This window comes from Danio rerio, chromosome 20 (assembly GCF_049306965.1).
Source record: "Danio rerio strain Tuebingen ecotype United States chromosome 20, GRCz12tu, whole genome shotgun sequence".
In the NCBI taxonomy this organism is placed as follows: domain Eukaryota; kingdom Metazoa; phylum Chordata; class Actinopteri; order Cypriniformes; family Danionidae; genus Danio; species Danio rerio.
Window position 1 is genome coordinate 54,358,764 of NC_133195.1, and position 13,549 is coordinate 54,372,312.

At 36.5% G+C, this 13,549-nt stretch overlaps 1 protein-coding gene across 3 annotated transcripts; it reads right to left on the bottom strand.

Moving 5' to 3' along the window:
* Positions 1-1,485: 1,485 nt before the first annotated feature.
* On the bottom strand, positions 1,486-13,549 carry atp6v1d (ATPase H+ transporting V1 subunit D). 3 transcript variants are annotated; one of them, XR_012395431.1, is made up of 10 exons: positions 13,331-13,530; positions 10,965-11,082; positions 8,650-8,729; positions 8,495-8,562; positions 8,230-8,274; positions 8,042-8,145; positions 6,804-6,870; positions 6,523-6,601; positions 2,153-2,888; positions 1,486-2,011 (listed from the first exon to the last, which is right to left on the bottom strand). XR_012395431.1 is itself a non-coding variant. In XM_073932234.1 (10 exons), the coding sequence occupies exons 1-9, from the start codon at positions 13,369-13,371 to the stop codon at positions 2,744-2,746; spliced, it is 747 nt and encodes a 248-aa protein (XP_073788335.1). In that variant the 5' UTR covers positions 13,372-13,530; the 3' UTR covers positions 1,486-1,995; positions 2,709-2,743. The 3 variants fall into 3 exon arrangements, 2 of the variants coding, with proteins under 2 accessions (XP_073788335.1, NP_001161426.1); XM_073932234.1 differs by having other exon boundaries at positions 1,486-1,995; positions 2,709-2,888; NM_001167954.1 differs by having other exon boundaries at positions 1,488-2,888; positions 13,331-13,549.

Consider the following 13,549-nt stretch of genomic DNA (forward strand, 5'->3'; position numbering starts at 1 on the left):
AAAACCTAGCGTTGAACCCTGTAATTAACACATTTTAATTTAAATGAAGATTTTCCTTTTGTCTGCAAGCACAGCTAATGTTCAAGCTATTCATAATGTTTCAAGTGTCTGATAATAATACATATTCTTAATAATAGGAATTAATCTGCCTTGTTTTTGAACTGTGCACAGCTGTAGTTGCTTAATTAGGCCTGCTATGCTTCTGTACTTCAGTACTGGTCATTATGGTGGTACTTGGAGAGACATTTTTTTTTTCTGAGGTGGTTCTTGGTGAAAAAAGGTTGAGAAGCACTGGTATAAGTGACTTTTATAATGCCTCGACACTGACAACCCTTGTTCACTGTTTAAATTGACTCCCCTTTCGTCATGTTGGTGGCTGTTTTTGCACCATTGAGGGAGGGATTGTCACTAGTGGGCGGGCGTTTCCCCTCTGATAACAAGCACAAAAGGAGAATGTCAATCAAAGTGTTTCTGCAGACTGTTTTTATCAAGTCTGATTATTAAAAAAATAGACTTAGAAACTGGTTATAGTTACAGTGTTGCCACACAACTGTTTAAACTCCTTATAAAAGTGATTTTTGCATAATAGCTCCACTTTAACCTCTTAAGGCTCAAGGTGTTTTTTTAGTTGCGTTAATGCATTATTTCTCTTTGCTGTTGGAGCTTATTGGAACCTAATTAGAATAAAAATCTAAGTATCATCTTTTGATTTGATGTGCTTTTAGAGAAAAATGATGTCCATATATGAGAACTGGTGGTCCGAATTTACATACACTTTTTCACTAATTTTTTTAAGCATATTTAACAGATTTTTTTTACTTGCTTTGACCATCAGAGAGTAAAAACAACATTTTTTTCATCATTTTGGACAGTTAAAAATAGGGTTTGGGACATTTCATATGCTGCAAAACATTTGCAGGATGACACCGTGTGTCTGTAACAAATTATAAAACATTCAAAGTATCTTAAATAGCCACTTAAGAGCTAAAATGTGCTGTCCACGTATGTGGCCACTAAGCCCTAGAAAGTTAAATATTACTTTTTAGCACCCAAACAGCAAAACATTCATAGTAATAATTACGAGCAAATGACCATTTACAGGCGGCGCAGTGGGTGGCACGTTCGCCTCACAGCAAGAAGGTCGCTGGTTTGATTTTCGGCTCAGTTGGCGTTTCTGTGTGGAGTTTGCATGTTCTCCCTGCATTCCCGTGGGTTTCCTCCGGGTGCTGCGGTTTAGATTAGATTAGATTCAACTTTATTGTCATTACACATGTACCCCACAGTCCAAAGACATGTGGTACAGGTGAATTGGGTAGGCTAAATTGTCCGTAGTGTATGTGTGTGTGTGTGTGGATGTTTCCCAGAGATGGGTTGCGGCTGGAAGGGCATCCGCTGTGTAAAAACTTGCTGGATAAGTTGGCGGCTCATTCTGCTGTGGTGACCCCAGAATAATAAAGGGACTAAGCCGACAAGAAACTGAATGAATGACCATTTACAACATTTATTGAAATGAAATCAAACAGGAAAATGGTTTCGCACGGGTTTAAGGGTTCGCACTTGCACTGAAGAGACAGAACATGGAGAAGAATCACCGCTGATGTTTGGTAAGGATTGTTTAACATTGAAATATTTCCACTCATTTATCACACACACTATAGTTAACGGAGAAGGGAGCACTGGGTTAACACATGCATGCAATAAGATCTGCAGGAGATGTGCACAGCTGCATGGAATGAATTCATGTTGAGCTATCTTACAGCTTTTGCTTTGTGTCGAGTTAAAAACCCTTCTAGCGTCTTTCCTTGATCATCACGTTTTACAGTAATACTCTAATCACCCTGAACAAACCAAAAAAGTGACACAGCACTGACATATACACAAAACAAGAGCTTCGTCTGTTCACCACACATGGAAAGCAGAGGAAGCTGAGAGCGCTTAACGTGCTTCAATTTAGGAAAACGCATGCGTTTACAGCAGAGGTGTCCAAACTCAGTCCTGGAGGGCCGGTGTCCTGCTGAGTTTAGCTTTAACTTGCTTCAGCACACCTGCCGGGACGTTTCTAGTATCTAGTAGGAGCTTGATTAGCTGGTTCAGGTGTGTTTGATTAGGGTTGGAGCTGAACTCTCCAGGACACCGGCCCTCGGGGACCGACTTTGGACACCCCGGTTAACAGAAAGCGCCAGCAAATTAAGAAAAGATCCTCAGCAAACGTGTTGCAAATCGTCACAACGCAAACCCATTGAGAAAAAAACGCCTGCATTTTCTCACAACACATGCAAATAGCATGCAACACAACGGAAATGATTCAAGAGGAACCTGAAATGTGACAGACCCGGCTATTTTGGTTAAGGTTATCGAGGCTGATTATAAACAAAACACATGGGAATGGTGTAATCGGGATGTTAAAATAAACAAAACCTTAACCTTTCAAAGATCACCTGCAACTGCACTGAGCAAGAGTCACAAATCCCAGCCGGGTCTGTCATGTATTTTGGAGTCCCCTTGAGTCATTTCTGTTGTGATCCCTGCTATTCGCATGTGTTGTGAGAAAATGCAGCTCATTCATTTGTTTGCATTGTGAGAACATGCAGCGCAGCTTATTAATATGTTTGGGTTATGAAGATTTGCAACACGTTTGTTGGGATCTTGTCTTAATCTGCTGGTGTTTTTTCGTAATTGCATATGCTTTCTTATGCTTTTTGCAGCACGTTAAGATCTCTCAGCGCCCGTAGGATATTTGAGCTCATTCAAACAGCAGGTCCTCATCGGCCTCCTCCGTCAGCATGTTTGTGGGCTCTGCAATCGGCCCTAAAGCTGCCAGGCGTTTGGCGATCTCCTTCTCCGTCCGCTCGCGGAGCTGCTTCTTCTTCTCCTGGATCTTCTTCAGCCTGAGATGTGGAAGATGAAGGATGAAGCATGGGTGAATATGCTGCAAAATCTTATTTTCACTTTATTGTGTTTGGTGCGATGAGTATGTTTGAATTCTGCAGATTTTTATCTCATTATTACGTTTATTTACTGATGTAAATGTGAGTAAATATAGTAGTCAACATTTGAAGTGGATCCACCATTCTCAAAATAACAACTCACCTTAGAATGCTCATCAGCCAATCAGAATCAAGCATTTAGCAGACTTGTGGTAAAATATCATATATAGTTTAAAGCAACATTGTTTTGTTGAATTCATTATTATGTATATATTTTTTTAGGAACAGAGAATGTAAAGGTTCTGGAAATAGGCCTTGCTCGAAATAATTGGACGCCCTGGAATGCTCATTAGCCAATCAGAATTAAGCATTCAACACACCCATGGTAAATTATCATATAAAGTTGAAAGAAACACGTTTTTTGTTGTATTTATTGTTACATTTTTTAGGAACAGCTTGTAAAGGTTCTAAAAAAAACCTGCCTCAAAATAGCAAGCCTGATGCTGTGTTCACACCAGACGCAGAAGAAGCGTCAAGTGATTTAAATGTTAAAGGGCCATGAAACCCCCCCCCCCCACCCCCCCCCCCGTTTCAGCAGGTTGTTTTTAAACCTCCAGTTTGGAAAAATTCAGGAAAGTGGGTGTGTCTAGCTCTGTTTGGGTGGGAGTGTCGGGGAAGGGAAAATCCGGATCTCACCACTGATGAGAAATGCTGGCGAGTAAAAAAAAAAAATGTTCCAAACAAACGCAATTCTGCCGCGCGTCACGTCTACAGATCCACACATGAGTCCAGCAATGCTCTCATAGATAGAAAATGACACAAAACCTTCACATTATAAAAGCAACACTGGCGACCCGTTTCTCCAAACAATTCCTATTTTTTTCCCACAACTTTTGGCAACACAACGTGTGTTATATCTCTGCCGTCTGAACACTAATTCAGGTACAGTCTAAGGGGGCTTTCACACCTGTGAATCGATTCAGTTGTTCTGAAACAGAGATTACAATTGTTACATTGTTGCTCTTTGCTCTTGGAGCGGTTCGCTTTCACACTGCAAAGTTTCTAAACGGACCAAAAGAGCTAAAACAAGTCACGTGCGAGTAAACTCTCCTCACATTGGTCAGAGTGTCAGGGTTTTGGGGGTTTATTTTGCAGCGTCCCGCTAAGCTGTCAGGAGAGGTGGTGGTTTGGTGGTGATTGACAGGGTGACCCGCGACGTGTCTGAGGAGAGATGCGGTGGGGAGGGGTGAGAAGGGTGCGCGACGTAGCCTATTTGAGGACCGGGAGGGAGAAGAGAGATAACCGGGAGATCATCACTCGTTTGCGGGCATCCGGAGACTCGCGAAACTTCCCGCCCTACTCATGAATCTCTCTTCATATAGCCGTAAGCCTATTACATATCCATAAAACACTGTGATATAACCGCGCTCGGATCTGATCGCTTTCTCACTGCAATCGCTCCAGGGTTCGTTTCAATCGAGCCGAGACCACCTCATTCAAGCGATCTCGGAGCGATTACTTTAGCGCGGAACAGAGCGCGATTGCCCTGTTCACATATGCCAATCGAACCGCGCTAACTGGGCAAACGAGACACGTTCCGAAACAAAAGTGTAGAAAGCACCCTAAGAAAGCTAGCATGCATATTAATGAAGTTGCAGCGCATACATAATGGAGCGCGCTGATTGGTTTGAACCAAGCCTTACTCATAAATAAATGCAACACACTCAGACGTTATACGGGACTCCCAGGTACAGACGTCCAGTCTCCACGCTGGAATACACGCTATGATCTCATGGCCATGACGCAGCTTCAAAAATTAGTTTTAAACCGGAAGTACGAATTTGCTCAAAATAACGCAAAAAAAAACAATTTTCACTTTTTAGTGAGATATAGGTGTCCTAATAGTGTTTATAGCAGTGTGGGACACATATACCACTGTCAACAGCTCAAAAAATGTGTTTTAGTGTTTCGTGACCCTTTAAGTAACTGCAAACGCGCGAATAGACATCCTGCGGCACGAATGGTGCGGGGCGAATGATGCGAATTCACCATGGTTGATTGAATAAATGGATACTAGAAACTCAAAGACCACTAAACATTTTGGAGGTAATATGGAGACAACATTAAAATAATAGTTTTTATTACTCATTTATAATATAGACTTTTCTGATTAAAAAAAAAAACTAAAAAACTACTATTTCTCATCCCGCATGCATGGACCTGCTTGGACAACACTGAAATACATCAGATCGAGTCCGCCGGTCGCATATGGTCTAGTCGCAGGAGGTCAAATATTTTATTTTGTATTTAGTTTTAAATTACCTTTGTCTGTCGCTTGTCATGTGCTGTGGAAAAGCAGCTTTACAGGACGATCACGTGGAGCACACTTTTTGCACTGAGAGGTGCACTTTTGAATGGTTCACTAATGGCGGCAAGCGTTTTGCGCGCTACTTATGTGCCTTGCGCACCTCATGTTTTTGTCGTCACAGTTGAAAAAGGTGATCTCTGAGCGAAAAAAGGCGTGCTACGTCACTCTGATCTTTTTCATTCTCCAATCAATTGAAAGCAGAGGCGGGGTTTCCATTGAGGTGCCTGCAGTGTTTGTGTTAAGATAACTGTGGAGACTTTTGAAGATAGAGGACAGACTAATGGTTGCTGTTTTGCGTTATCCGGAGCTCTATGACTCACCAATTATAAATGTCACAATATTGTTAAATATTAAAAATATAACAATATAAACAGCAACATTCGTGTACAATATGCAGCTGATTCAGTCGTTGCCTAGCGACATAAAAAGCGCAACGCGGCAGTGTGGTACGCCTCGTGTTTTCAGAACGGAATATTGCGTTCAGTGTGATTGACCCCTTAGAATGCTCATCAGCCAATCAGAATCGAGCATTCAGCAGACACATGGTGAAATATATTACATTTAAAGCAACACATTTTTGTTGTATTTATTTATTTATTTTTTTCTTTTAGGAACAAAGAATGTAAAGGTTCTGAAAATAAACCTACCTCAAAATAACGGCACACCTTAGAATGCTCATCAGCCAATTAGAATCAAGCATTCAACACATCCGTGGTAAAATATTCGTTTTGAAAATGTTTTTGATTCACTTCAAATGTTGACTTTTTTCAAATATATATAAATATATATTAGTCAAGCCTGAAATTATTCATGCATTAGTTGAGAGCAAATGTTGCCCTCTTGTGCACTTTATTAAGTGATATTTAACCGATTATGGAATTTTTCACAGTATTTCCAGTAATATTTTTTCCTCTATTTTTAAAAGCCATTTTAAGCTTAATATTATTCGCCCCCTTAAGCAATATTTGTTTTGGATAGTCTACAGAACAAACCACTGCTATACAATGACTTGCCTAATTACCCTAACTTTACCCTAATTACCCTAGTTAAGCCTTTAAATGTCACTTTAAGCTGAATACTAGTGTCTTGAAGAATATCTGGTCAAATATTATGTGCTGTCATCATGACAAAGACAATTCGTTTTTATTTATACATACATATATATATATATATATATACATACATATATCACACACACACATTTTAATATTGCATTTGCGATCTCACCTGTAAAACTCCTCTCTCTCTCGCTCATCCAGCTCAGTAATGATGTAGGTGAGAGTGCGCTCAATTCTGGGAATAATCACTGCGAGGACAAAACACAAGAGTCACATTAGTACCTGTTCTTAAAGCTGTATGAAGCTTCATATATATATATATATATATATATATATATATATATATATATATATATATATATATATATATATATATATATGTGTTTGTGTGTGTGTGTGTGTGTGTGTGTGTGTGTGTGTGTGTGTGTGTGTGAGTGAGTGAGATCTCACCATGCTCGATGGCATTCACACGCCGGTTCGTGATCTTTATAGCCTCGTCCAGAGTCACAAAAGAGGTCTGTAGGAGAATTAATTACAGCACATATTGACTGAAATTTTGCTACACCAAAAAAAAAAACTTTTATTTCAACAACTTATGGCAAGCCCCTCAGATTTTATGCACCTGTCCTGTGTAATTTGATACCACAATCTGTTAGAGAACGTGTATCTTTTAAATTATTTTAAGAAATGGCTTCTTAATAATCAAAAATGCGATGCAAATCTCACTATTTTTACCTCAAACTAACGGCACACCTTAGAATCAGAATCAAGCATTCAGCAAACCCGTGGTGAAATATCATAATGTTTATCACAATACATGTTTTGTTGTATTTATTATTGTATTTTTTAGCAACAGAGAACGTAAAGGTTCTGGAAATAAACTGTCCTCAAAATAACGACACGCCTTATTATGCTCATCAGCCAATCAAAATCAAGCATTCAACAGCCCTGCACTATAATAATAGTTAAAATAGTGATCAGTTTCTTGCACATACTGATCTTTTTCCCTCAATGTATTAAAGGAGCTATGGGTATTTAATTAGTTTAGCTTAATTTAGCTAATCACCTACTAATTATTTAATTATTTAACTAATCACCACAGCTTCGGTTAATAGAACTATTTAATGCTCTACAACAGAAAAATTGTCACGTTCATCTTGCATTGTCTGAGGTTTAAGTAAATTAACCTCACATTTTCACCTATTCCCTTAAATACAGTCATTTTTTCGGATCTTTTGCATGAATGGACTATTTATTAGCTCATTTTTCTGTATGTAAAAAGTTTTATTGTATTGCCAAATACGTTTGTATTTGCAGTTTGTGAACCTATAGCATCACCACAAACATCACCGAAAAATTACAAAATGAATACATAAATAACTGAAATCATTTAGCGTAGTAAATATGTAGCTGCAATGACCTCAAAACTTGCCGGAACTACTTTACATGTGTGTTTATTTGAAAATAACGGCACGCCTTAGAATGCAAATCAGCCAATCAGAATCAAGCATGGTAAAATATGTTTAAAGCAACACATTTTTTTTTTTTTGGTATTTATTTATTTATTTTAGGAACAGAGAATGTAAATGTTCTGGAAAAAACCTGCCTCAAAACAATGACACACATGAGAATGCTCATCAGCCAATCAGATTCAAGCATGGTTATAATATGCACAAAGCGATAGTGACCTGCAGTGAGGCGAGCTCCACCAGCAGCTCCACAGCTTTAGCGTAGTTCCTCTTGAGTCGAGACAGCTGTTCTCCACCTCTGGCCAGACCCGTCAGCTCATAACCTGCACAGAGCAAAATACCCCTGTAATGATATGATCTCCAGTATCTCTATTTGCTTTTAAACATGAAGAGAAGAGGACTCTTACTGTCTCCTCCCTCCTGATAATGCTCAAACACTGGCAGAGTCACTCCTGACAACAAACAGACAACGCTCATTTAGACATGCTGATATTCAATATATCATGATCATGCAGGATAGTGATAAAAATTTTTTTTTTAAAAATTAAAAAAAAAAAAATATATATATATATATATATATATATATATATATATATATATATATATATATATATATATATAATATTTTTTAAAAAAGTTATCAAAAAAAATTATCATATTAATAAATCTAACCTGCAACGTTGTCTTTTTTTGCTCTGACCTTCACCTGGGCCTTGTTCACATTCTGAATGACTGTAGTACTGATGTACAAAACGCAAACACATCTGATGAGATCTGCATTTTTTCAGCAGCAGCTACAGTATTGCTGCATGATATTTTTTATTTACCTGAAGTCACCAGCAGCAAATTTAGCTTCAGCTAATGAAAAGGCAGCTTCTCTCATCACCTCTCCCATCAGCGTCTTAGTCTGCAAGATGAAAAAAGACATTAAAACCATGATGACAGCACATAATAATCGACTAGATATTCTTCAAGATACCACTATTCAGCTTAAAGTGACATTTAAAGGCTTAACTAGGGTAATTAGGGTAAAGTTAGGGTAATTAGGCAAGTCATTGTATAACAGTGGGCTGTTCTGTCGACTATCCAAAACAAATATTGACCTTAAAATGGGTTTTAAAAATTAAGAACTGCTTTTATTCTAGCCAATATAAAACAAACAAGACTTTCTCCAGAAGAAAAAAAAATTATAGGAAATACTGTGAAAAATTCCTGAATCTGTTTAAAGTCATTTGGGAAATATTTGAAAAAGAAGGGAACTGTATACAGTTGAAGTCAAAATTATTTGCCCCCTTTTGATTTTTTTTTTTCTTTTTTAAATATTTCCCAAATGATGTTTGACAGAGCAAGGAAATTTTCACAGTATGTCTGATAATATTTTTTCTTCTAAAAACAAGTCTTATTTGTTTTATTTCGGCTAGAATAAAAGCAGTTTTTAATTTTTTTAAGAAACATTTTAAGGACAAAATGATTTTCCCCTTTAAGCTATATTTGTTTTCTGATTTGTTTCTACTTTGTTTTTCCATTATTATAGAATAACTTGCCAAATTACCCTAACCTGCCTAGTTCACCTTATTAACCTAGTTAAGCCTTTAAATGTATCTTTAGGCTGTATAGAAGTGTCTTGAAAAATATCAAGTAAAATATTATTTACTGTCATCATGACAAAGATAAAATAAATAGTTATTAGAAATATTTTTTAAAACTATTATGTTTAGAAATGTGCTGAAACAATCTTCCCTCCATTAAACAGAAATTGGCGAAAAAAATAAACAGGGGTGCTGATAATCCAGGGGGGCTAATAATTCTGACTTCAACTGTATATATTGCTCAGAATAATGAGTACACTCCTTGCATATCTCTTGTTTTAAATTAATACTTTATATAGGATGCTTTATAGTAATATATCTGCATGTACATTAAATTAGTCAGTACCAAAGCCTAAACTAGAACTAATTGAGCAAAAAACTAAGATCACAGTGCAAAAATTAGTGCACCCAAATGAATATGTTAGGGGAAAATAATAAAGAAAATGTTAAAATCATATTCTTTTACTAGAATACATATTCTATTACTAGTTGCTATAACTATTTTTTAAATAGAGCTATTAACTAATAGTATTCAGTTGTATTTAAGTGATATTAACATCATAACTGTAATAATCTTCATTACTGTTGATTTTAAAATTAATACATTTAACAGAGTGAGAGAAAAAATCTGAAGAACCATAATAAATATAAAAATTACTAGTTTTTTTTTTTTTTTTTTTACCTCATTTGAATTGAAATGTGTTATCTTTCTATTCCTAAAGATGTTAGATGAGCAAGCTTTTATTTTAATAGCTATAACTGTTTAATAATTATAATATTATTATAATTATTAAAAATTAGTACACTCAAATTAATATATTTGAGGAAATTATTAAAGAAAATTTTTAAATCAAGGCTGCATGGTGGCTCAGTGGGTAGCACATTTGCCTCACAGCAAGAAGGTCGCTGGTTCGAGCCCCCACAGGGTCAGTTGGCGTATCTGTGTGAAGTTTGCATGTTCTCCCCATGTTGGCGTGGGTTTCCTCCGGGTGCTCCGGTTTCCCCCACAGTCCAAACACATGCGGTACAGGTGAACTGGGTAGGCTAAATTGTCCGTAGTGTATGAGTGTGTATGGATGTTTCCCAATGATAGGTTGCAGCTGGAAGGACTAAGCCGAAAAGAAAAGTTATGAATGATGAATTTTAAAATCATTGCTGTAATCTGATCAGTAGCTTTAATCGTATATAAACAATGTTTAAATATAGTTATTAACTAATAATATTCAGTTCTATTTGTTTAAGTGATATTAACATCATAGCTATAATAAATCTGGCTGTTTCCATAACAGTTGATTTTAATTTTAATACATTTTAACAGAGTAAAACACAAAAAAATACATAGAATTTAGAAGTTTGTATTTATTTACTTTTGCAACACCTCATTTGAATTAAAATGTAATATCTTTCTATTCCTAAAGATGTTCGTATATAGCTGTTTAAAAAGTAAATAGTCTATTTACTGAGAGATTTAAACATTTATTTGAGCTCTTTATAAGCCAGTGACTAAAATGAAAGCAACTGTGTCAAATAAAAGCACAGGTGTGGTGTTAAACCTCAATGATTTTTCGCAGAATTTGCCGAAATCGCATTGACAGAGCGTCTGATTTCTTCTTCAGCAAACTGCGGCCAGTCTGAGCTCCTTTCAGACGAGCTTTCATAATGGTCTGAGCCCTGAAGAGACAAAACCAGAGTAAACACACACACACACACACACACACACAAGTAATTTTAGACTTATCATGTATGATTCAAAAGGCAAAGATGGAAAATAGATATAGAGGGAGTGAGTTATTTAGGGGCAACACAGTGGTGCAGTGGTGGGTAACACGTTAGCCTCACAGCTAGAAGTTCGCTGGCTCGAGCCCTGGCTGGGTCAGTTGGCATTTCTTTGTGGAGTTTGCACGTTCTGCATGGGTTTCCTCCCACAGTCCAAAGAATAATTAGATTTGATATATATATATTTATTTATTTATACAACAGTTTTGTCTGGTTCTCAAATCTGATTGGCTGATAGCCGTGCGATATTCTGCAATATCAGAACTCCTACAGCCTCTTTACCCTCTGTGTATTACTCCGCACACATACAGCCAGCAAAAAGCACACACTACAGATCTAAAGTTTAAAAGATGCTTTCTTAACTGTTTAACTGCCAGCTTATGATTTAAATCCAAGATGGAAGAAAGTAGTTCCTCATACAAAAGGGTTTTTGAGGCTCTCCATGTTTGATTTTGTTTTTATATACACAATTATGCAATTAAGAGAAAGACCTACTGATATAAGATCCAGAATTTGTCCCATACATGAGCTCATTTGTCTTATTTTGACTGCTATGCCATCATAAATATTAAAAATAACCCATCAAAGAAGACTTCCAATAACTGCAAACAACTTTTTAAGACAGACCATTTAAAAACAGATAATTAAGAATGTAAACTTTTGGATTTCATACAGCAGCAACCCCCACCCCCCACACACACACTTTTAAAATGTCCACTACACCCCTGCAAACAATTATAGTCCAACGTCCAGCTGTGCAAGAAAACACCGACTTTGACGTAAGCCAAGTCATCTGTACTACAAGTAACTTTTATTCTGAATCTTGGACCTTATTCTTGAAAGAACAAATAAATAGCTAAAAGGTTTAAAGCATCAAATGCGGCCCTTGTTAAAGTTAATATTAACTTAAACTTGTAATTAACTTTAACACGGGTCGCATTTGATGCTTTAAACCTTTTAGTTATTTGTATAAATAAGGCTGTTTTTGTTATTCATGAACTTCTAATTATTATTTTTTTTTTACAAGAGATTTAGAAAAATTGTGAGGCTCTACTTTATTGACAGAGATATTTTTAATGTTTCTATTATTCAGATAGTCAAATTCTGACTGAGGAAAAGTTGAATGTGCTGGCCTTATTTTACATTAACAAACTCCTCTTTTTCTAATGATATATGATGTCATTTGTATTTTTTAAAACCAAGTATTTTTCATTTTTTTTATTCTAAATATTGAGCAAAATATTATTGTGGTTATGATGATTATCTGAAAAGCTAATTCAGCTAAAACAGTCCTTTAAATGTCACTAAATTGCAGTATTTAAACCTCATTATTGAACAAAAAATAAGGTGAATAACTGCAAAAGGGTCAACTATTTGAGAAAAAAAAGAACCAAACTTTTCACCAGGCTGGCTACAGGCCTGTTATATGTGACAAAGGGATGAACCATATAACCCGTAGTGTATGTGTGTGTGAATGTGAGTGTGTATGGGTGTTTTCCGGTGTTAGGTTGCATATAGAAGGGCATCCGCTACGTAAAACATATGCTGGATAAGTTGGCAGTTCATTCCGCTGTGGCAACCCCAGATTAATAAAGGGACTAAGCCGAAAATGAATGAATGAATGAGTTATTTAGCTAGTAAACACCCGCAATACTAATCACCCGTATAACTTAGCTATAGTCAACAGATTGTGTACAACAGTGAGGAAGGGCTCACATGACTGTGAATATGACTTCCTCTTCTGTGAAGAGCTCTAAAATTACTGCACAACTAAGTTTCATCTTCAAAATATCTCAAAACATCGTCATAGCTAAATATTATTTATTTATATTGATGCTATCTGCATTATACAAGTTACATACATTCAAACACATATCATACAGCATGATTAATAAATGTTATGAGATTGTGTAACAATAATACGCAAATATGAATTGATTCTATGAAATAATGAAGTTTTGTCGGTGCTAAATTAATATATCATAATACCAAGAGGACTCCAGCGCAATCAAAACCGAATATCATCGTGTTTTGACTGATTTCTGAGTCTATAAACATATTAAATATCGCTATATCAGACACTGTCACGTCGTTTTTTCAAATATCAATGAAATTAATTGACTGTATGAGCAACAATACTCACATTCTAGAGGGGAAAATGTCGATCCGCTCTTTTCCCGACATCTTTCTTCTTTAATTTAAACACTTGATCAATCTGCTGAGACTCTTAGCTGTTAAAATCGTCCAATTAATCAAAGAATAGCGTCGTAATATTGAATGTCACGATTATATGTTTATAGTCGCATCGCTGTGACCCCGACAGACAAGACGCAAGATTTGATCAGCTGACAGGAGGTCATGT